We start from the raw sequence: 24,501 nt of genomic DNA, 5'->3' as shown, positions 1-24,501 counted from the left end.
TCAGAGCTGTGTTTCATCTTTAGACTCTTGTCCTGTTGCATTGCAAAAGCTATTTTTCCGACTGGATGCATTCGCTGGAACATAGGATAGTGGATCTGGCCTGATAAGATAACTGGAAAAAAAATATATGTACATATTTAATAATTTCCCCAAAAAACTTTTCAGGATTCTAATAGTTATACAAACATGATTAAATAAAAAGTATGGACTGAATGTGACTAAATTGTCTATGGTTTATTAAACCAGCATTTCCACATAGAAATAATAGGTGACATCGGAGATGGATTAAGGATTGGAAAAGTTCAGCCAAGAGAAAGCTGCAAAATTTTTTTTGGACAAGCAGAGATGCATAGTAGTTAGTAAAGGGTTGTAGGGGCAGCTTTACCTTTCTGCCACGTACACACAATAACTACTATTGTAGTTTGGGTTATATGTATGGCTGCTGCTAAGAAGAGCGCATTTGCAAATGCATGGCAGGGACCTAAACAAGGGATGGATGGTAGTAAGAAATGGACAGAGCACAAGGGTGTTATTCACTAAAGGGAGGTTTGACAGGACAGTTTGCAGGATAGTTGTATTTCTGTTTCTGCAGGAAGAGCTTGGCTGGCCCTTAAAATGGATAGTTATTCGGTGAGGTTTCTTCAAAGTCTCCTTACACATTGAGTTATACATTATACAGGGCCAGCTCAAGCTTAGTGTTTAGTGAATAAACATCAAAGAGGCAGAGCCCCAATCAGGGAGTTACAACCAGTACCTGTGTCTTGGGCCCAGGCAAGAGGCCCGGCCTCCCTGATCTGTCACATACTCCCTTATTGGCCATCGTGGTCTACTACCTGTAACTAGGCCACTGCAGATAGCTACACTGAACTGGGCCTTTGTAGCCCGCTACCCAGGACTGATTCCTCATGACCTGCTACCCAGGGCTACATTGGAAGCTTATTTGTCCATTTGGGGGTTTTTTGTCGCTTGATACTGCATGTGTTTGTTTTAATGGTTCTATGTTTAGTTTGTACTAGGTAGCACCTTAATAGGCAATTTTGATACAAGTATAAAGTAAATTTATAGCAACATTTTATTTTACTTTTTACTCAAATTTTAATTCTGATATTTGGTTCTGCTATGTTTTATTGCTTCAAATATACCCAACCAGACACTTAGAGGCAACAAATATTGAATATGTTCAAAATGCCAATCTTACAAAACTGACGTAAGCGGGACCGCCCACCGCCATCAGTGTGCAGTCCTGGCCGGGTCCCGCAAGGGAAGGCTCCGGGTAGCCGGAGGCCAAAAGTTCCCAGCTATGGCAAGAATCATCAGACTAAAGAGAAGGCAGTGTTATTTTGATTTAAATCTAAACAATGCACAAAATGCTCCCATGTGCAGTGTTTACTTAGGAGGCTTCCTGAGACCCCGTAATAAAGACATAGATGAGGAACCAATGAGTGGAACAAAAAATTATTGTAACTCATTGTTTGGCTTTCTCTCTCTGATTGCATCTTTAAACCCTTTCGTCATTTGCTTTTTTATTGGTATTACCATTTTTGCAACCTGGCTTTGTTTAGCTTTTCTTTAGGGTAAGTTATATGGCATACTAGTTGTTAATGTCTTTGCTAATCTATGTTCTATCAAATAAAGCTAATTTGTTTCACTCATAATTAATTTATATAGGCTTTTATCACTGCTTCCATCTCATTATCAGAATGAATGACAAGGAACAAATATCTGGGCTTTATTCTGATAACTTACACGATATCACTCAGCTCCAGTCTAGTGTCTGGGGAAGGATTGATGAGGATGTAGGACAAGGTGTTCTGATGATCATTCATTTCATCTGGGGGGAAAAACAGATACTAGTGTTATTCCCAGTAAATTGTTACAATTACAAACTATATCAATCATTTATTTATCCCCATAGGAGGCCACGAAATGTACATATTTTTGGGTAGTTACATTGAGGGCTGCAACAACAAATAGATAAAATCGTTAATAATCGATAATGAAAATCGTTGTCAACAATTTTCATTATCAATTAGTTGAATCAATTATATGGAATATAAGAGGAGGGTTTTTTCAGAGCAAATGCTCTGAAAAATACCCCACGTCTTAAAATCTGGCCTCAAATAGAGGTCTGACTATAAGACAAATCCAGATCCCCCGCAGTGCTGCAGAGGGACCTGGATCCTTTTCGTGCAGACAATTTCCACTACTGCCCTCAACTTCCGCTGAGGCTTCTATGATGGAGCACCGGCGTGACATGACCGTCCGGTGCCCAGTCAGTCCGGCAGAAGTCCCGGCCAGCAGCAGCATATCGTGCATACATTCACTGGTCTGCCAGAGAGGATTATCCTCCGCAGCGCTGCAGGGGACCTGGATCCTCCTCTCTAGCAGCCGGTAGGCATCTGTGCAATGAGCAGAGACATCCTCTGCTACTTCCCTCCACTTCAATTGGTGCTTCTATGATGGAACACCGGTGTCACATGGCCTTCCGATGCTCAGTCATAGAAACTCAAGCGAAAGTGTCGGGCAGCAGCAGGGGCTTGCCTACACACATCGCGCAGATGTTCACCTGCTGCACCAACTAGACAACAGGGAGTCTGGAGCATGTCGGGGGGGGGCAGAGTGCCATATCAGGGGGGCATGTGGCATATCTTGGGGTATAAGGCATATCTGGGGCAGAGTGGCATATCAGGGGGTAAAAGGCATATATATAGGGGGATATAAGGCATATCAGGGAGCACAGTCGCATTTAGGGGGATATAAGGCATATCAGGGGGTATAAGGCATATCAGGGGGCACAGTGGCATATCAGGGGGTAAAAGGCATATATATAGGGGGATATAAGGCATACCAGGGAGTACAGTGGCATATAGGTGGCATAAGGCATATCTGGGGTGGAGTGGCATATCTGGGAGTATAAGGCATATCTGGGGGGACAGTGGCAAGCTTGGGCTCAGATGTGCATAACTGGGGGCAGGTTGGAAAATAAAAGGAAATAAAAACAAGAAATGCATTTTTCTCAACCATAGTTTTTATTAAATACGAAAAAAATAGTTTACATGTGAATTAATATTTATTAGTAAAACTTTTTTAGGTAATAAAACCTAGTTTGAGAAATATTATGTTTGGGTTCTTGTAAAATAAAGCTTTTATTATTATTATTATATCAGTAAAATAGGAAGGTGTTTAGAGAAACGCCATTGTGATAATGTAATACAATGACACATGTTAATGTCAATTTTAAATTTTTTAGTCTGCTCTTTGTTTTTAACACCCAGTTTGTTCATTAAATTATTTTGATTGATTTTTAATTGATTGTCACTCCATAAGTTTAAATTTTTGTGCGCAACACTTTACTTTTCACTACTGTTTGTGGTATCTGTACCTCAAGTGTCTGCAGCCAGGGGCGTACCTAGAGTATTTGGCACCTGGGGCAGATCCTGTATATGGCCAACACTTTAAAACTGCATAGCTTCTATCGTTATATACTGGTGCAGACATTGAAGGTGGTACAGCATTACTGTTATCATTATATACTGAGGCAGACATTGACGGTGGTATAGCATTACACCTATCACTATATACGGAGGCAGACATAGATGGGGGTACAGCATAACACCTATCACTATATACTGAGGCCAACATTGACGGGGGTACAGCATAACACCTAACACTATATACTGAGGCAGACATTGACGGTGGTACAGCGTAATCCCTATCACTATACATTGAGCCAGACACTGATAATAGTGCAGCATAACGCCTATCACTATATACCAACCCAAACATTGATGTGGTGTAGGCCTGCCACTTCATTGTCTGTCTTAGGGATGCACTGAAACGAAAATTCTGGACTGAAACCGAAAATCCAGCATTTACCTGTCCGAAACCAAATATGACCCCCACCATAAAAAAAATCTCACACTTTTATTTAAAGTAAGTAACACAGCAAAATAGGAAAAAACGTTCAATAACAATATTAATATATTATATATATATATATGATTGTTAACAGCAATCACACTCCTATCATGCCCAGGTATACCCAGATTCCAGCATGTACTAGCTGACTTGGCATGATAGGAGTGTGATTGCTGTTAGCAATATATATATATATATATATATATATATATATATATATATATATATATATATAAATATTGTTATTATTATTGTTCACATGTGAACTCAGCACTGGAGGCATAGAATCAGACATACAAATCCTGTATTTGCAAGTACACAATAATAATGTATGGAAACAAGAGAGCAAGAGATAAAACTACAGGCATAGATCACAGGTTGCACAATGCAAAGCCAGCTCTGGCGTCCACACTGCCCACACAGAACCTGACCAGCACCCAGATTACACATATAGGATTTACCATCTTTGTCCAGCCCAGCATGAGTCAACTTTGTCCCCAAACAGCCTGGCCTGTGCCATCTTTGTCCCATAAACACCCTGCCTGTGTCATCTTGGTCCCCAAGGCTCAAACATCCTACTTGTGCCATCTTTGCCTTTCCACAAATCAATTTTACATCTATCATACACACAAACACTTTAACAGTAACTCACTAATTCACATAATCATTTATTCTCTCTCATTCACACAAATTTACACATTCATTAATGCATTCTCACCACCTCATTAATTATCTCCCTCATTCAGACAATTCATCCACACATTCATTCATTCTCTCACTCATTCTCACTATCTACCTTTCCCCCTTTTCTACCCCTCCTCACTATCTACCCCCCTCTCCCCCTACCTCCTCACTATCTACCCCTACTATCTATCTCCTTCTCCCTCCCCACTATCTACCCCCCTCTCCCCCTTTGTAGTTAAAGGTTTTTGTACTTACCTTCCCGCTCTGCCGCTGCTTCCTGCTCTGCCGCTGCGCTGCTTCACTGCTGAGCGCCGAAATATGACATCATATTTCGGCGCTTAGCATGACATGCCCGCACCGCGACGGAGTTAGAGGCCTCGCAAAGGAGACTGACTCTCTCTCCTCCGGGTAAAATTTTTTTTTAAAAAAGTGACGAGGCTGCCGGGGATCCGGGACATGTGGTCACCCTAGCCCGTGGCACCCCCTTGACGAGCAGCACCCGGGGCGGACCGCCCCCCCCCCCCTAGGTACGCTACTGTCTGCAGCACTGATCATATCACTTCTTCACTATATATTTTGTTTATATTAATTGATGTATATATATATTTTAGCGCCTAATCATCATTTTAATTACCATTAAATTATTTTAAACAAATGAAAAATGTGCATTTTTGTTTTTTATCTGATTAATCGAAAAAATAATCGGCCAACTATTCAATTAGGAAAATAATCATTACTTGCAACCCTAGTTACATTTATATGTCAACCTAGCATCCATGTTCTCCTATGCTTCTCCAAACTATGTATTTACATTAAGATGCATTCTTTGCCAGTGAAGCTGGTGAAACATGGGAGAATACCAAACTTATGTTAAAGCACATGCTCTGTAAAAGAAAAATCATGTTAGATAAGTAATATTTCAATTTAAGAATGGCCAATTTATTCTCAAGATTTCAAACAATGGAACAAAAAGGTACTCATTTGCATTTCCAGTGCTGTCACACTCATGCATATATCCAGGATACAAATGTAGATGTTTGCTATGGACAATAACAAAAAGTATAGAAAATTACTTTTTTAACACTGAGAATTCTCAAATAATGCCCAACAGAGGGAGGATGGTTGCTTTTACATAAAAATACTGAGTATGTGAGTATATTCAAAGCCGTAGCTAGCTCCTTTTGCGCCTGAGGCAAGAGTGGAAAATTGTGCCCCTCAGCTATTTTTTTACAGAGATTATTTTATTTACACTGCCCTTACACACTACCTTTACACACACACCTGTCCATTAACATACATATACACATACACTGCCCTTACACACAATAAGCTGCCCATTAACACACATATACACACACTGCCCTTATTCACGACTGCCCATAAACACACACATACACTGCCTTTACAAACACTTCCCCATAAACACACACATACACTGCCCTTTCACACTGCCTTTACACACAGCTGCCCATTACCATGCATATACACATACACTGCCCTCACACAACCCTGACTTCACACATACATATACATACACACACACACCCGCTTACAAACATACAAATACCTACACTGCCCTCACATACTGCCTTTACACATATGTGCCCATAAACACACATATACACATACACTGCCCTTACACACACCTGCCCATAAACACATGTATACATATACACTGCCCCTATACACACCTGCTTACAAACACTCAAATACCCACACTGCCCTTGCACACACACTGCCCTTATACACACCCACCAGCTTACAAACATACACATATACACAGCCCTTAACCCCTTTCTCCTCATCTCTTTCTTTTCTCATCTTCCATCATCTTCCACCCTGTCATGTCACTTCAGACCTCGGCTTCCATGCTCCCTCATCACTATGCGCCGGCTATTGATGCAGAGCGCTGGGGTGATGGCATATGATGAGGAAGCACTTAAGCCGAGGTCTGAAGTGGCAGATCTTGTGCTCCCTAATCTTGAGCCGGTTAGAGGGGGATTGTGATCTCCCCAACCAGCCCTGCTCATCGGACAACTTCTACCCAGACCAGCGCTGATGGTGCCTGGGTCCACGCTGCCCATCAGGGCTGGTTGGGGAGGGCACAATCTTGCAGCTGCCTCGCTGCGGCCCTGAAGACTGGCCCAAGGGAGGCGGCCTACCATGTTATATGAATTTATGAATCAATGGACGGACAGATAAATATTCAATTTCTTGCTTTTAGATGGTCCACTCTAGTTAGAGGCCTCAAGAGACAGATTACTTTAAAAAGACCATCTGCTGATATGACATGCCTGCCCAATTAGACCACCTTGGACTTTGAAGGGGTCGTGGGCCATTTCCATTAGTCACATATTTTTGGCATCCTTTTTCTGCTAAAGAAGCTAGTGGTTTAGAACACAGCATTCTGTTTAAAACACATACCATAGCCTATTGTTGAAAGACCCAAATGCTTCATTCTGTTTTTTACTAATTCTGCTAGTTCTTGTCTTTCCGACCTCCGACACAAAGTCATTCTCTGCTGACTAATTCGTTCTGTTTTGTTTGAGTGTCTTGGCACCTTCCTGCTTAGTCGCCTTGCCCATTGCATGCTCTTCCTTCTAAGAAGAGGATGTTCTGATTGGTCACTGGATGTGGAATTTCGATGATTGTTGCGGTTTGTAGTTTGCTCTTTGGTTTCTTTTGTATCCTCCCATTCTTCAACACTAATAGAGATCTGTGACTTAATGAAAATAGAAAAATCATGGTGATAAAAGTGAGATCTACTTCCTGTGCACATATAAACACATTATATATTGGTCATAGACTGAACATTGACAGACAGGTTTTCAGTGCTTAATTCAATGATAGATTACCACAAAAATGACAAGTTCCCTTTAGATGTTTTGGCTAAATAGATTCGATGCATGTGTCTATAAAGAGAGTTTGATGCAAGTTTGGTTTATGGGTGATAGTTTTGCTCTGGACTGTTCATCAGACAAGTGACAACTTGATGTTTTTTTTTCATACAAAAACCTTTGCGTGGAGAACATGAGACAATTTCCCATCCCCAGCTGTGAATTCAAGGCCATCTACTATGTCATCATGTTTTTACACAGCTATTGTGTATTTCTACAACTTTATTTATAAGACATTTCCTGCTTTGTCTTGCTGTTTAATCTAAACATTATTGTGAGTTTTGGAACTGCAGAACACTGTGATAATTTCATACACATATTGTTTTAAATATAACATCTGCACAATAAAAGACAAAAGCAGGAAAGAGAAGACATACAAACTTACTTGAGAAGCCATTTCTCGAGACTGACAGAGGAAAGGGTAGGAAAAAACAAAAAGAGACAGAAAACGTATTTAACATTGAACGAAACACACACACACATTGCATAACAGCTACAATTCTACACACATACTGTAACTGATGGAAGGGTGTTAGGAGAAATCTTTCCAGTTAGGATGAAAACAGGAGAAACATGAAAATGAAACCAAATGTCATGTAAAGCAGCTTATATTGTAATAACCATTCTGCTGCACCAATGTGCTCTCTTCTCTCCTTTTTTAATGTGATGTAGCATAGTGGTGTGAAATCAAGGCCTTTCATTTTCTTTCCACCACTGTGTGTGTGATGTGCAAGTAATTTGTTCCAAAATGTCAAAGGTTCGGTAATGGAATTACCGCATTTGCTCGATTATAAGACGACCCTGATTATAAGACGACCCCAAATCTGAATATTAATTTAGGAAAAAAAGAAAAAGCCTGAATATAAGACGACCCTATAGGAAAAAAGTTTTACCAGTAAATGTTAATTCATCTAAACTATTTTTTTTTAATAAAAGCTATGATTGAGAAAAATATTTTGGTTTTATTTCCTTCTATTTTCCAACCTGCCCCCCAGTTATGCACATCTGCCCCAGAAATGCCTTATACCCCCTATATGCCACTGTGCCCCATGATATGCCTTTTAACCCTCTAAATGCCACTGTGTCCCATGATATGCCTTTTAACCCTATATGCCACTGTGCCCCATGATATGCCTTTTGACCCCCTATGTGCCACTCTGCCTCCAGAAATGCCTTATACCCCTATATGCCATTTCTGGAGGCAGAGTGGCATTAAGGGGGTTAAAAGGCATATCACAGAGCACTCTGCCTCCAGAAATGCCTTATGCCCCCCCATTAAACACTCCCCCGGCACCCCCCCCAAACTTACCGGTGCTTCTGACTTCCCTGTCATGTAGCCGGAGCAGCGTGTAGATCCCACGCACTTACGCTGCAGCCGGAAGGAGGCTTGGCTAGCAGCAGGGGTTGTCTGCGTCCATCGCGCAGACCTTCCCCGACTGTCAGAGATCAGAGTTCCCAGCACCGGTACCGGTGCAGGGAACTCTGATCTCTGACAGCTGCTCTGAAAAAAACCTCGTCTTATAATCGAGCAAATACGGTAAAAACCACTGATCCACTGGCAATGTATTTTTGCAATGGATTCCGGTTGCTTTTCATATAGATACCTTTATTGAAAGGACCACTTGCAATCACTTATCACTGGTAAAAATAAACCACAAAATCAAGAAAAAAACCAATGTGCTATGTGATACCTTCTCTGGTCTCTATCTTTAACTAGACAATATCCAAGTAATATTACTTATCTGTACAAAATGGCCTATTGAAAATTCTAGCAATTAAGACAATATTAATAAAATTAAAAATCCTTGGACACATAAGGCGGCAAGCTTAACAACCTCAGATCAAATGAACTGTTGTGGAATTATCAGCATACCTGGGAACTCTCCGGCCCATTTTCCCTTTAAATTGAGGTGTTTCCCACTGCCGTCAGTGGGAACGCCCCCGACACCAGCGGGAACTCCCACATCAATGGTCATTAAGGGGTTAAGGCCCCTTTACATCAGGAAAAATGAGCAAACTAGATGGGTCGAATAGTTCCATAAAATTTCTCGCAAGGCAAATAGCTGGGGGTGGGGAAATACAGTAAATGTATAGAGTAGATTGTGATAAATCCCTCTATGCATTTTAATACCAAAATAACTAACATAGAAGTTGACACTTGTGCATTGAAGTGTGTACAATGACTAGTGCCCCATTGTAATACTTGGTATACATGACCGAAGAAATAAAAGCTGTAGTCTTGATTCAAAAACTCTGAATGTTCTTTGACTGTGTGTTATTTGTACTAACAAAAAATGCCAACATTGTAAATAGTCGTAGGAGTGTTCTTTCTTTGATGAACAGTTAAAATGAAGTAAAATTTTAGAATTCAAGATTCCTCTACCAACTCTATTTATTTTTATGCTTTATGTAAAAGTAAACCCACGATTCCCTTTCATTTTGAGGGTGCAATGAAAGCTCACATGAGGTAGGAAACTAACCTCAGATGTGGTGAGCTTCTGGCATTCTGTCCGATAGATTCCAATTGGAATGTCTCCAGTGGATGAACAGAGTTTCTGGTAAAGTCTCCCATATGTTCTAATCCACAGATCATCCTCTGTAATTTTCATCTGTAGGGATAATGAAATCAACAATGGATGGTTTTTGTTGGTTGTCCACACAATAGCATTCAAGAACAAAAGTATTTTTTATACATTAGAAGAACAGCACTCTTTAATTTAAATGTTTTCCCCTCGCTGCACTACAACCATAGGAAAGAATAGTTTGTTTAACAAGAAAAATTGATTAACCATGTTCTAAATCTAAAGTATTGAGTCATGGCCACCACGAATTTGTGTGCTAGTACATCTAAAACAGCCTCACACCTGCTCCATCTCTTCACACCTCATCATGTTAACAGCAGACCAGGTTTTCAGGTGGCAAAAAACATAAATATTTAATTCAAATACGTTTATCTACATCCCAAAATATTAGCTATCCCCTTTAACTACATCCTAGATGCTTTTACTTGACTTGACATTTGAGTTTAATATTTAAATCTTACCTTCAGTTTCCCACATCCCACCATAAAGTATTAATCCATCTCTTGTGCCAATTCCCTGATATTCCCCCAAAAATCAAAAGAATAATTCTTGAAAATAGAATGTTTGTTTACAGAATAAAGAAAAGCAGCAGCTGTTTTTCTTTAGACCCCCAAAACACTCTGAATGTCCATTTCACTAACAATAATTTCAAATTTTCAGTAGCAGTAAAATCCATGTGCTATAGGGTGAATCTGTGTGATTTTTCTATCCTAGTTACAGAAAATTATATAATAAGCTTTTAGCCATTCAACTTACAGAACAAAGGAAACCAGATCCTGGGGTGGTGTCTAGTCCCAGCAGCAGTCTTGTGATGGAGATCATATAGTCTTTCACAAATGACTACAAGATGAAAGCAAATGTTTTATTCTACCAACGTATATACGTATACAAATACTTAAGGTAAAACAAAATGTAATGATAATGTGTTGTGTAGATAAGCAAGAACACCAGGAAAGATATGTGTTCTTAAATAGCATGTTTCTGTATATAAAAAAAAAAGTTAAAAAGAAAACCATTTTGAGCACTGTGGAATGGGTTAGCACTCCATAAATAATCATATGGAGTATATGTACTATAAGCAGCATTTGAGCTTTGTTATACCTTTTTCTCTTGAACTTACTTCATTTTGTCAGAATCATCCTTATATATAATTTTAGAGAAGCTTAACGCTATGCTCTCAACACAAACAATTTGCATTCTATAAAGAAACCATATGCCCCCCTACCTTCAAGGTCTCTATCACACCTCTCATTCTGCTTAACTTACCTGGTATAAGAGTGTATCTAACATACTGATGCTAAATACTCTCCCAGCAGCAAAAGGCAAGCGGAACATGAATGCCAGGTTAGAACCCCTTTCTCGTTCTTTCTGAAATAGAAAAAATAACAAAAACACCTTCTATTCTTAAAATCTAGTATATTCAAATAGTGTCTTTTGATGTAAACTCTACGGACCAAATGAGATTAGCTTCAAAATAGGATTTCTTCATTCCAATACATTTTTCTGGCACTCAACTACTTAGTAAAAGGAAAAGGCCATGGGAAATCAAAGGAGTTGAAGAAGCAAGACCTGCTTCATCAGAGGCACAATCTTTCTGCTTCCCAGCTGGTCTAAAGATACTTTCTGAAATTTAGTGACTTGATTTAATGTTGGCACCAGTGTTACCAGAAAACATATATATATATATATATATATATATATATATATATATATATATATATATATATATATATATATATATATATATATATATATATTAAAAAGTCAAGGTGCACATAAAGAAATAAATGTTAAACTCTCCAGGCTACTTACCCTACAGTATTTCATGAAACAGATGGAGTAATAATTAAAAGGACAAACATAACATGCAAACAGACCTGTTTAATTGCACTAAGGTAGATACAAACTAACATTGGAAATCATCAGCTTCTGATAACATGTCTTAACAATAAAAATATTTACAAGTTGGAGTGTTAAATGTCACATATTTCTGTGGAAAGAACAGTCATAACAGTCCTTAACACTGTTAAAGAGACTTTATGATTAAGACATGCACAGTTAAACTGATTCAATGAAAAAAAATCAAATTACATTTTTTTAAGTACTTTAACCATTCTGCCATAAACTGAAATTGAGTTATATTTGTGAGGAAACATAATATTGCTGATGAAGGGAGGAGCACAAGGAGTAAAGGCAGAACTCTGGTTTTGTCCTTCTCCTTTGGCCTTGTGACACCCATAACAAACAACCATCTAAGTATATCTTACAAGTCTCATGTTAAAAACAAAAGAATGCATTAAAATAACATGGCATGCAAAAATCAACCACATATATTAAGGTATAGGTTTCTGTACAAAATGCTACATTTTAATAATACCTGCATGACTATGTTGGTTACTTTTTCTTTTTTTAAGTATACATTACCACCATTGTTCTTACAACAGTCTTGACACAGAAAATGACTGTATCATCCACTGTATTCACACACTCAAATTATATTGGGTTCAGCTTTGTGAATTTAGCTCCTTTGCAAATTTGTACTTAATAATATAATATAAAAAGCTAAATATATTACAAAGTTGTTCATAGCAAAAGCATTATTCACATAGATTTGCCTTACCTTCTCCAGTTTGGACAGAGCAAGCGAATAACAGTCTTTAGCCCTGAATTGCATGAATCTCATGTTGGCAGGATGGGTCAGTTCAGTAATGATGCTAAGGCTTGAAAATAGCCTAATTAAGAAAACAGAGTTGGGGAAAATCATACAGAGATTATTGTATATAAATCATTTACTTTCAGGCAGCTACTGAAGATATTTGGGTAAACTGTAAGGATAAGAAACCATTAGATGTATAGCATGCTCCCTAGTGATATATTTACTAGGAAGGGGTGTACAGAGAGAGAGGGACTGCTCTGTGTCAGGAAAAGTAATGCATCCCATTGACCTATCCTGTAAAAACAATTGTAAGCACCATTGCAGTACAAAAAATATGCAAAATGGATCACTGCAAGAAATAAATTTTCCCCAGAGTATTTCTGTTTGCAGGCTACTATACTGCTTTTTGTGTGTGATGTGTGATCCCAGTTTTTACATTGGGTGGAATGAATTATATCTCTAAAGCATAATTGAAAGAAAACAAATCAAATCTAATACCAAAGGGAGTGTTAATAGTTACCAGGTGCCAAAAGGCATGGTAAGGTGTGCCTACCTGAAAAGAGTCTGGACATTGACTATTGTCTTGGCATCGGCCATATAGTCTTCCTCCGCGCTCATTGTGCTTTCCTTGTCTACAACGACCATGTTGGCTGCAAATGTTACTCCACATTTCAGCAAATCATCTAGGCTTTTGGAAAGCAAGATGTATTATGTTTTAAATGTATTAAATGCGTATACAGTAAATATTTGAATTACATGCAATACCTACTATTTTATATTTATTTGATTTATTTCCTTGTGAACTTCAGCTAAATCAATATTACCAACCATTGCTTGAAAAGGGAGCCTCTATACATAATCATATTGAAATACTATAATCTTCACTATAAATTCAAGAGCACACCACAAATATTAAATGTAATACAAAAAAAAGCCTTGTGTGAATAACCTATTGGGAAAATCCAGTATAACCACAGGATGAGAATCCAACCATTTCAGGGTCCGTTAACCTAGAGAATGCCTTAGGTAAGAAATTTGTGGGATCTCTGATAATGTCTATTCTCAATGTCCCTCCAATGGTTGATTTAGAACATTGAAGGTGGTACTTATCCTATAAATATATATATATATATATATTTTTATGTATTTACTATACAGCCTTAATCCTCTAATAATATGTTTTCTTCATTAACTTGTAATACACTAGACACAATTTGGGGGTTCCATTAGGAGACGTAGTCCTTATTGTTTCATAAGAAGGCTCAATTCTGGTCCCTTTATGCTTACAGTGCCTAAATTGCTATGATTTTTTTTTAAACTAGAAGGAAGCTTAGAATTCAATTTCTTTGTGATTCCCTATAAGAATGGCCCATTAAGGAACCTTAGTAAACACCCTGATATAAAAAACACTATCTTGTACCTTGTTGAATAGGCTGTATTCAGAATTGTCTCAGAATTGTCTTTACTCTTAAATAATAACTACTGTAAAAGCTTAACCTATTTTGTTATAACACATTAAAGGACTTGATATTTGAGCCATGAATTCCATTGGTGCATTCAATGAACATATTTATACTAATGAAATTGTGTTTTGCGATATTCACATAATATAATATCATTATGCTATCTTCAAACTTCAAAATGACCATTAGGATGCCCCTAATTTTTGCAATCCATATAACCATTTGAATAAAGGTGACTATGATAACAAAGCAATATGGCAAAAGGCAGCACTCTAAATTACATAAAAGAAAATAATGTAAGCATACAAAAATCAAAAAGACAGTGCAAAAGCTACAAGCCTGTCCCAATGGGCTACACACTGAATATAGAAAAGTAGGAGATGCACATGCCACAAAAAGAACACATAACCCACTGTATGATTAAGAAAAAAAAAATAATTTATATGAGCACAATTTACAAAAAGACAATAGTACAAGTGGGAGCCAATCAGCAATTAAACTCATGCCACAAAAATCAAAAAGAATACCATAATAAAGACACATCAGCAAAAAATAGACAGAAGGGCAGACAACAACGGTCCAACAATGTGTTCCACGTTTCGCCGATAAAGGCTTTATCAAGGGTCATAAAGGGTGAGCAACCTTGATAAAATAGACAAAATGCAATATGCTTAGTTCTCGTGTTTATAAGTATGATGTATAGAAGTGAAAAAGAAAAATGTGATATACTTCCCAAATGACCGCAGCAGCCCAAAAGGCACTCTTCCTCAGGGTGAAAATGTACAGATATGCAAATGGTTGGGGCACAGGTACATGTAAGGGAAGAAAATAAATATATAGTGTGAAAAGTATAAATACTGGAAAATGAGTATAATTGTGGTTACACTCACAAACGTATAAGATGCTTCAGGCCCTTCAAATAGATAAAAGAATCTTTAATATATCTTCATACAGAATCTTCACACTTGACCCCCCCCCCCTTTGATTGATTTTTTCGGCGGACTTTTAATCCATCGCTTTTATATGCACTCAGTGCATGGACGAACTGTGAGTGCATTCTGAATAGCAATAATTGTTTTATTGAGGATACTGCACCATGTTCAGTTTTATCTTTTAGATTCTGTATGAAGATATATTAAAGATTCTTTTTCAACACTATTTGAAGGGCCTGAAGCATCTTATCCGTTTGTGAGTGTAACCACAATAATACTCATTTTCCAGTATTTATACTTTTCACACTATATATTTATTTTCTTCCCTTACATGTACCTGCGCCCCAACCATTTGCAACCTTGATAAAGCCTGCATCTCCTACTTTTCCATATGATAACTTAAAGCCACATGCTCATTTACATGACAATCCATGTCTTCCTTCCTCCTCACTCCCCCTTAAACACATATATAATGTATATTGTAATAATTTTCTCAAGATCTAAATGAAAATCTAAATCAAAAAGTGTGCGAACACTATGAATATAGACCATGCACTACAATTAAACAGGGACCACACTTGTCATGTTCAGTGTCAGAAATGTCCCTATGTTTAATGGTAACAGTCAATTATTAGTATTTTCCGAAGTAATTGCAATATTCGCAATGACATAGAAATAAACTTGAGAGTGGAACAGTAAACTGTTAATCAAAACTTCAAAGATGGCTGGTAAAAATATATTTCCGTTACTGGATTATATAAAAAAACATTCACATATCATGAGGGCTCTACCAACATGAGATCCTCAATAGCCTAATGCTTAACACATTCCGCACCTTGTGCTGCCTTAATTTTTTTTTACCAGGTTCTGATAAATTTAGGAGTGTCACAAATTTTTTGGATTGTTCCAAGCATTTGGAGTCAGGATTTCGCCAATATGTTGATGTCTGAGCACCCATCTGGAAACTATTTTTTTGGATGGAGCCTGTGCTTTCCGTTTTCTGGCTGAGAATATAACCCAGGAGGTACAGCTTTGTTTCTGACACAGACCATGACATATACACAGACCACGTATAAAATCACCACATATAGTACTAGGGGTGATTTTACCTACTTGTCAATACAGCCCACCATGTAGTAGACCATTGGAAACCAACATATTGCATCCAGAAAATGCATATCTGGCCTAAGGATTAAGTGTAAGGATTATAAGAAATAAATCACATGTTTACGTTACACATTATTTCACTTTTTTTTTCTACATTTTCCTAGATGTATGATCAGTGAAGGCTAAAGCTTAGAAGTTTCCTGCATATGTTGGACCATTTCCTGTAAACACAGTACAAAGCAAAATATCTCAATTTAGCCACCAGTTTAGCCACCAATTCACGAATCAAGGAGGAATAGCCACTGAGGACCACAAAGTAATCATATTAAGTACAAAATTACAAAATATGTATTTTACAATAAGGGCAATATACTCTATAATTCAGTTATCATGCAGTCAGGATAGTGTTGGTGTTAGCTATCATTTTTTCTACACTGGGAATACTTTATATTTAACTCCCAATGGGCGACGTTTATACAAAAAAAAGTCTAGGATGACATTTAAACATGGGAATCAGCTAATTGTTCCATATTTGGAACTTTACCAAAGAACTGCACTTAATAAATATGATGTCATATAATAATTGCCTTCAGTGATAAAGTACTGTATACAGTATGGATGAATGAGTAGTAACAGTGTAAGAGAATGAATGAATGAATGATGTTACACTGAAGGATTATGTATGCTAAAATATTACAAAGAAACCTATAATAAATAAGCAATTTTTTTACAAGAAGGGTACATGAATTGATGAATTTATAGTGATCGGTAGTAAAAGTGTATAATGAACAGGGTCCCGCAGGAACCTAACCCCCTTTTTCCCATAGGATCAATGGTTCTGTACTGACAATTTTTGGTATTCACAGGGTTTTCAAGGAACCTAACACCTGCAAATAATTTCAAAGTCTCACTGATTTAAATTCTTAGTGCATTGTTAAAAAAATGACCAGAACACAAAAGGATGGCATAGTAAATCCTATGCATATTATATTATAAAAGTACCTTTGATGGCTGTTTACTGACAGCTCCAGTGTAACAGAGCTTAACACTAAAGCTAGTATAATGTCATTGAATGCTCAATCATATGAGCAGGTATTCCTATCACTCTGTAGTAGAATGCATTAATCTCCCCAAAAACAAAAAAAAATATTGATAAAAAGAGTAAAACAATTACAAACAATCATTAAGGTACTGTCTATAAGGAACCGATAAAGACATTTCTATTAAAGAAAATAAAAAGAGCATAATAAAAGTAATACCAGAAAATAGAAAAAAACAAAGTAAACATTATATCAATATTACAATATAACACATATATATTAACCTCCGGGGGGGCGTGGCCAGCCGCCGGAGAAGATGGCCGCCTAAGTGGAGAGCTCTGCCGCGGCCCTGACCTGTCCTAGCTATCTATAGCCATCCCGCAATATGGGACGCAATAAAAAGATGCCGGAAGATGCAGAGACCCCACGGGGTAAGAACAAATAGACTTCTGCCTCGTTACGGGAATATTTTCAAACGCCACGCGATCTCGCCCCGTGGCCTCCTGAAAGCCTTGAAGCACCGTCCCCTGAAAGCACAGCAGGCACGGAGGACAACAGGCAGAGCGGTGGTGACGACACTCCAGCGGACCTTATGGGTCAGGAGACGATTCTTCATCTATTTTCCTCGGCCCCCTGGAAGGCTGATTTTGCCAAGCTAATAACGGAGCTTAAGCTCACAGTGAAGGAGGAGGTGGCATCGCTGAAGGCCGACCTACTAGGCCTCCAGAAGAGGATCGACTCCCAGGAACGTGAGACCACCCGCCTGTCTGTGGCGAGGATATCGACGCAACACACCCTTTATCTGGCGGACTATCGGAGACGTTTGGAGGACTTGGATAACAGGGGTAGGCGACACAACATCAGAATACGCGGCCTCTCTGAGGTAGGCCCCCAGGTGGAGGACGATGTGTTCCATGTGCTCACTACTCTATTCAACTCGCTGCTCAATCGGCCCCACGACACCGCAATCCCCATGGATAGGGCTCACAGGACTTTGCGCCCCACCGCGGGATGTTATTTGCCACATGGTGGACTATAGGCTGAAGGAAGCCATCATGCGGAAGGCGCGGGAGGTGGGCACCTGGCAGTTCGAGGGCCATACCGTATCCTTCTTCCACGATCTCTCCGACCTGACCCTGCGCACTCGACGTATACTTCGCCCGCTAACGAGTGAACTCCAACGACGCGGGCTACGTTACAGCTGGGACTACCCTTTCAGCCTGAATGTCCGGACCAACAACGGAGTTGCGATGCTACGTTACCACCATGAGCTCCCCGAGTTCTTGGAGGAGATTGGCTTAGAAGATCTTCATGTCGACGATTGGGGGTTACCGGACTTGCACTTACCTGGGTGTCCCGCGGACCGTCTGCCCCGTCGACGGCGCCGTGAGGCCTCCAGAATTCGTGGCCCACCAGGACAACGAGACCTGTCCTCTGTTCCTCCGGGGACTGGAACCCCTCCGAGAGCCTTCGTGCGCGAGGAGTAACAGCTGCCCTGTGCCGTGAGTAAACCCCTGAGACAGTGACTTTGGCCCCGTTCATTGTTTTTGGGCCTTGCAGTTTTTGTGTTCTGATTACAGTTCTTTATACATGTGCTATGCCGGGCATGGTTGTCCCCCTTGACCTGCGGTGGCGACGAGGGGGTTAACCTACGGGCTGCCGCGGTCCTGCCCCCGTCAGGCGCCATGGAGTTTTATGTTAACATGTGTGCATTACTAGTTTCCCCCTCACCGAGACCCGCTGTGGGCTGCGTGGCGGTGTTGCACTTTATGCCATGTCCCTTATGCGGCCTCCTGTTCTCTACCTTAATTCGCCTTACGCGCACCACGGCTCTTGCCATTTTGGCTCATTGTCACGGCCCCCTCTAGAGCACTTTGCACTACACACTCTCTAGTACCTGCTGCGTACACATTTGCTGTGGGGAAGTCCGGGATGGCGAGGTGGGTTGGGCGGTTTTTTGTCTCCCCCCTTTTTTTTTTTTTACTTTCGTTTTCCCTGTCTCCACCACTAAACTAGTCTTTCTAGTTTGATATTGCGGCACCCTCTGGGCTGAGTGACAATGTCGCACTATACATTTTATCTGCTATGCCGGTTATGGTGCCAGCTTGGTGTTGTCCTGTGTACATTCCTACACCTGTCATCTTGGGATACTTCACACTCCCACTGGGGTGCTTCGAGATACCGCACTTTTCCCATTGCATTACTTACGGGTTTGGTTGGGGTTCTTCTACCTACTTCTTCCACATACCCACGGGCCATGACCGGCACTTCTTCTGTTGTGCTTTGTTTGGCCCTACTGCCCACTGTCCTACACTCATAAACGCACACATACACTTTGTCATCCTCCCTTTTTTTTTTTTTGCCTTCTACCTCACGATGGCAAAAATCCCCTCCAAATTTATCAGTTCAGGTGTCCTGATTTCAGAAATACCTAATTTATATAGATTTTCCATACTTTCCCAACACTTATAGGGAACATACTATAAGGTGTACATTCTTCGTATAATTTTTATGCTTATGGCTTAACGGGTTTGGGGGTTGTGAACGGGGGCAGGAGGGTTACACCGGGTAGATGTTGTGTTAGGGCAATGGGATGTGAGGTTTTTTTTATTTTTTTATTATTATTTTTTATATTTTTGTTTGTATTTTTTTTTTTTTTTTTTTGTATTTTTATATATATATATTTAATTTTTTTTTAAATGGTTAGAGGTCCTCTTAGGGACCTTTTGAACATGTTATTAATGCCAGTGATGTCACAATGATATCACTTAGCTCACTTTATTGTTTTTTTTATTATTATTTATTGTATTATTTTAGTGATTTAAAAAAAATAAAATTAAATCACTAACCATTTTTTTTCTCCGTTTCATTTTTCATGGCTTCTCACTCTCCTCCCTGGACCGATCACACTGTGATCTCTATGCAAGTCCCCACAGACTGTGCCTCATCTCCGATGACCTTCCGGGTGACGACAGCAGTGACGCGACCCTGAAGGGAATGCCTGATCACGCAATCGGCGTTTAAAAATTTAACAGTTTTACGGCTTTTGTGCTGGCTTCTGCTGTCAGGGGGGAGTCCAGGCTGTTTGACATGTCCATAGGGGATTCTTGGGATGCGTTTCCATAGGGGACTGAAGGGGTTAATTACATATTTAGATCAACAGAAATACCTCGGTATCAAGGCATGTCAGCAACACCGATTATGCTTAGGAAGCGATTCTTAATAGCTTCTTAAGCTCTGTTTTAGTTGGCTGCCGGCCATTTTTTTTTCGGGGAGAGATTTCTTTCCATGATCCACGGCTAACCTCAAATTACAATGGATCAATTTGCTAACATGACTGTCCTTTTAACTGTCCTTTTTGTAGCCCTTTATGTTATGCTTCACCAGAAATGCATACAGACCTTTCTTAAAAATATCCACAGAGTTAGATAATACAATATCCTTAGGCAGAGAATTCCATATTCTTTTTGTTCTTACGGTCTAAAATGTCAAAGCAATAACATTTAACCCTATGAGTCTTCTGTATTGACACATTTTTCCCTTTGGGGGCTGGTTCATGTTTGTAGTTTTAGTAAAGTTTGATTACTATAGTTAGAATACTTTCCCCTTTAAACTAACATTTTTTTCTCCAGACTATGGTGGTTGTTGAGGGGACCCAATGAGAAGCCTTTTAACTTTTTCTTTTAACTTTCTTTAAAAAAAAAAATTAATTTGATATGGTAAACCTGATTCATCTACAATTAGCTTTAGAACTGTAACATCTGTAACATCTAAATGTTATAATATGTTACTTGTCTGGTTATTATAAAATAAAATTATACTTACGGGTTATCCAGTAACAATATGATTGGGTTAAGTTCTTTTTTTGGTCTGTAGTATGCTCTGAGCGGAACAATAAAATTGTATAATCCATTCCCTGCTGTTTCTGCAGCAACTATGATGATTTTATTCTTAAATCCATAAGCTTTTGCATCCTCAAAATAGTTATGCTGGCATCCCTAAGAACCCAGGTAAAAATTTTACTGTATTGTGATTCAATCTAAATTTATAAACTTGCTAAAATTGTAATTACAGAATTACATACTTTATACAAATTTACATTGATATATTGCACCAAAACTATACAATACCAATAATATAATATTATGCTATATTTATATATATATATATATATATAATATTTTATATATATATATATTTTTTAAAATGTGTTTCTTACTTATCTTTAAATGTGAATTTAAGGTTCCTGACAAATTCTATTAAGTCTATATGGGCAAAATTTGCTAATTTCCTTGTTGTGTTAAAATAAAAAAACTAAATGTAAGCAAAGTACCTCCTTACCTTGTCTAGTCGTAGACAGCAGAATTGCACTTTTTCCTGTAGTAGGTGACAAAATGTTGGAGAGCTTCCAATGTATGGGGAATTTGGTGGGTATCCTTTAGCATACCTATATGAGAAAAATATTGTTACTAATTATAATTATTATAATATATAGTATTAGTAGTATAGCTAAAATATGTCTACAATAGGAAAAAGTATCATCAGCCAGTGATCTTTCAAGTTGGTTGGCTAGTGATCAATCATGGCATACAGCTTTGAATAGACTTAAGTAGGTCACCTTATATCTTAGGCATGTTAGTCACTAGAAAAAAATAGCTGCCCAATCAAATTTCTTTCACACAATATGAATTTTAATTTACCTCTCAATTGTCAAGGCATATAAAAGGATGGCCAATCTATCTCAAATGAAAGATTTGTTTCATAGCTATGACACAAACTAAATTTTCTATCAATCAGCTCAAGCCTTTAACAGTAAGATTTAGTGACCATGTGCATTAGATTTCTCAATATCATTGGGTGCTACTGGAAAGCAAAGACCCTGGCATACCGTAGGAGAATTAAATACAGAGGTGACAATGTACACCACTGAATGTGATAGACTAGCCTGTTGGGTTACATTGGTTGTTTTTATGAAAAATACTGTCAGAGTTAACAGAGGCAGAAGAGGAACAAAAATGTGATTTATGTAGCTTTGAGCTATGACCACACAGGTGTTTGCACTTGAACACCAGACAGAACATGTTCTCTGTTTTAGGTTTAGTAAGTCTGTGTCTTACATCTTCTTTCTAACCATTCTTGTGATTTGTAAATGTTTATTTTTTGGGTATAGGCGTGTTTTTTAATACCGTGTGGGATAAGTAAGTGGCCAATAACATCATCTAAATAATTGCATAATGATTATCTGATATTTTTTTTTAAAGTTTTTTTAGTATAAATATTTACTTGAAGGAGCAGGAGTGTACATAAAAATAACATTTCCTCTGCCTAACAGTGCTTTACTGGTTGTATGTTGTTCAAAGAACAACATTGCTTAGGTGTACACATTAATGCATTTTATTACTTATGTGATTAATAACAACTGTTTTAGATACTGCACAGGAAGAAGAATTTTAATAATGCATGAGGTGCTTGAGACAATCTCAATACATACTCTTTGCCCTCGGAACACTCATCATCATCAGGGTTCGTTTCATCTTCTGACTGGTCGCTTAGAAGATCACAAGGCTGTGTAGATGCATTGTCAGCTAGTTCTAGCACTGTTCCAATACTAGGTCTCCTCCCTGATGGAGGTCCTTCTGATGGAAGAGTAAGGGTTGGGCCACTTGAAGAATGGCAGCTAGTATCTTGTAAATCTATGGCCACAGTACCTGCAATACAATAATATAGTTATTTATTCAGTACATTAATAGCAGAATTATGTCACTAAAATAGATTTTGTATACTATAAAAATGTAATAAAATGTACAAACATTATCATGAAAAAATACTACCAAATGTCCCTTACTTTGTTGCCATTCAATTGATTCCTTCAAAATGTATGTCATAACCAGTTGAAGCACTAGGTACTATTGTATGCTGCCAGGTATGATTTCACATGAATGCTGGCCTATGTATTGACTCTTTATAAAGGAATGTGATATCCATGGCATTTAACTTTTTTTTTCTAATGGTCTATTTGTTAACAAAATCAACATACATATACCCACCCATACTGGCAATGATACTGTGAACAGGTAACCTGGAAGGTCCATGATAGGTGGATTTATGTTTGTGTAACTTTTCAAGCTGTTCCTGCTGTTTGAATGCTGAATTCTCTTCTTTGGTGACATGGATATAAAAACAAGTATCAGTTGTGTTCATGATGTATCTAGGTCCTGGGTTGAGCAAGATGTTCTTATTATCTTCTCTCCGGACGCCAGTTAAGCACACACCAAATCTAAGGGATAGGCATAACAAAAGATTTTGTGCATACATTTTTAAGTATGTAGATTTGACTACAGATAGGCCTGAAGGGGAGAAAAATGGCTTGGGCACTTTAAGGCCAGTGCCCACTAAATTATGTATTTGCATTCTGCACTTACCCAGCAGACGGATGTCTGCAGTCACAATTTCATTAACTGTAATTGCCGCACAACCAAGAGTAAAAGTAAGTAGCCCACACCGGTTTGCATACCTGGGAACTCTCCAGGTTTGACCCGGAGATTGCCGGGTGAGCGCTGCTCCTCCCGAATCCTCCAGGTCACGGGAGCGGGATCTTGACACGTCCAGCTCCCCGCCCATCTTTTCCTTGAAATGGAGCTGTTTCCCGCTGAACTCCCCCGACATCAGCGGAACGGCTCACAAACATCAGCGGGACCACCCACCAATGTCAGCGGGACCGCCCACCAATGTCAGCGGTACTGCCCACTGACGTCAGTGTGCAGTCCTGGCCGTGTCCCGCAAGGGAAGGCTCCGGGTTGCCGGGGCCAAGAAGTTCCCAGGTATGCCGGTTTGGGCCAGACTACCGGCTACTAAATTGAAATGGTAAGGTGCACCAGCATAAACAGACATCTGAAATAAATACTGAAAAATGGCCTGTTTTTACATAAATGTCTACAGAAATCCCAAAAATCAGCTTGTGCATTAAATAGTTGCATTATAGATATCATAATCACAACATATTAGATGTGTCTTTGATCTCAGGGTTACACAATCAGCTGAATTTCCTGCCCCAAGATAACTCATGAGGAGAAAGCTTAATTGTTTTTATTTAATTTTTTGCTTACATGTAATGTACATTAGTAATACTAGAAAAATATAAATAAAATGTAACACCACACCGCCAGTTCACATTAGTGTAGCACCTGCTGTGATGAACGGAGATAGAGGTTATGTAGCCATC

General features: G+C 38.8%; 1 protein-coding gene across 3 annotated transcripts in view; it reads right to left on the bottom strand.

Annotated features, from left to right (window-relative positions):
• Positions 1-24,501, bottom strand: part of LOC149284420 (potassium channel subfamily T member 2-like) — a 182,700-nt gene continuing 158,199 nt past the window's right edge. The window contains exons 16-28 of one of the 3 annotated variants that reach the window (XM_089496717.1): positions 23,327-23,556; positions 22,771-22,987; positions 21,621-21,726; positions 21,105-21,277; positions 16,246-16,317; positions 13,291-13,425; positions 12,702-12,813; positions 11,348-11,449; positions 10,838-10,921; positions 9,980-10,108; positions 7,027-7,324; positions 1,747-1,831; positions 1-112 (exon numbers count right to left, since the gene is read on the bottom strand). In XM_089496717.1, coding sequence (XP_089352843.1) covers positions 1-112; positions 1,747-1,831; positions 7,027-7,324; positions 9,980-10,108; positions 10,838-10,921; positions 11,348-11,449; positions 12,702-12,813; positions 13,291-13,425; positions 16,246-16,317; positions 21,105-21,277; positions 21,621-21,726; positions 22,771-22,987; positions 23,327-23,556 — 1,855 coding nt within the window. Of the gene's footprint in view, positions 113-1,746; positions 1,832-7,026; positions 7,325-7,884; positions 7,906-9,979; positions 10,109-10,837; positions 10,922-11,347; positions 11,450-12,701; positions 12,814-13,290; positions 13,426-16,245; positions 16,318-21,104; positions 21,278-21,620; positions 21,727-22,770; positions 22,988-23,326; positions 23,557-24,501 lie in introns of all 3 variants that reach the window. The other 2 variants (XM_089496719.1, XM_089496718.1) reach the window with 2 other exon arrangements.

This window comes from Sceloporus occidentalis, unplaced genomic scaffold (genome assembly GCF_023333645.1).
Source record: "Sceloporus occidentalis isolate IW3139 unplaced genomic scaffold, rSceOcc1.0.p SCAF_93, whole genome shotgun sequence".
NCBI lineage: Eukaryota > Metazoa > Chordata > Lepidosauria > Squamata > Phrynosomatidae > Sceloporus > Sceloporus occidentalis.
This window is presented reverse-complemented; position numbering and strand designations above follow the sequence as displayed.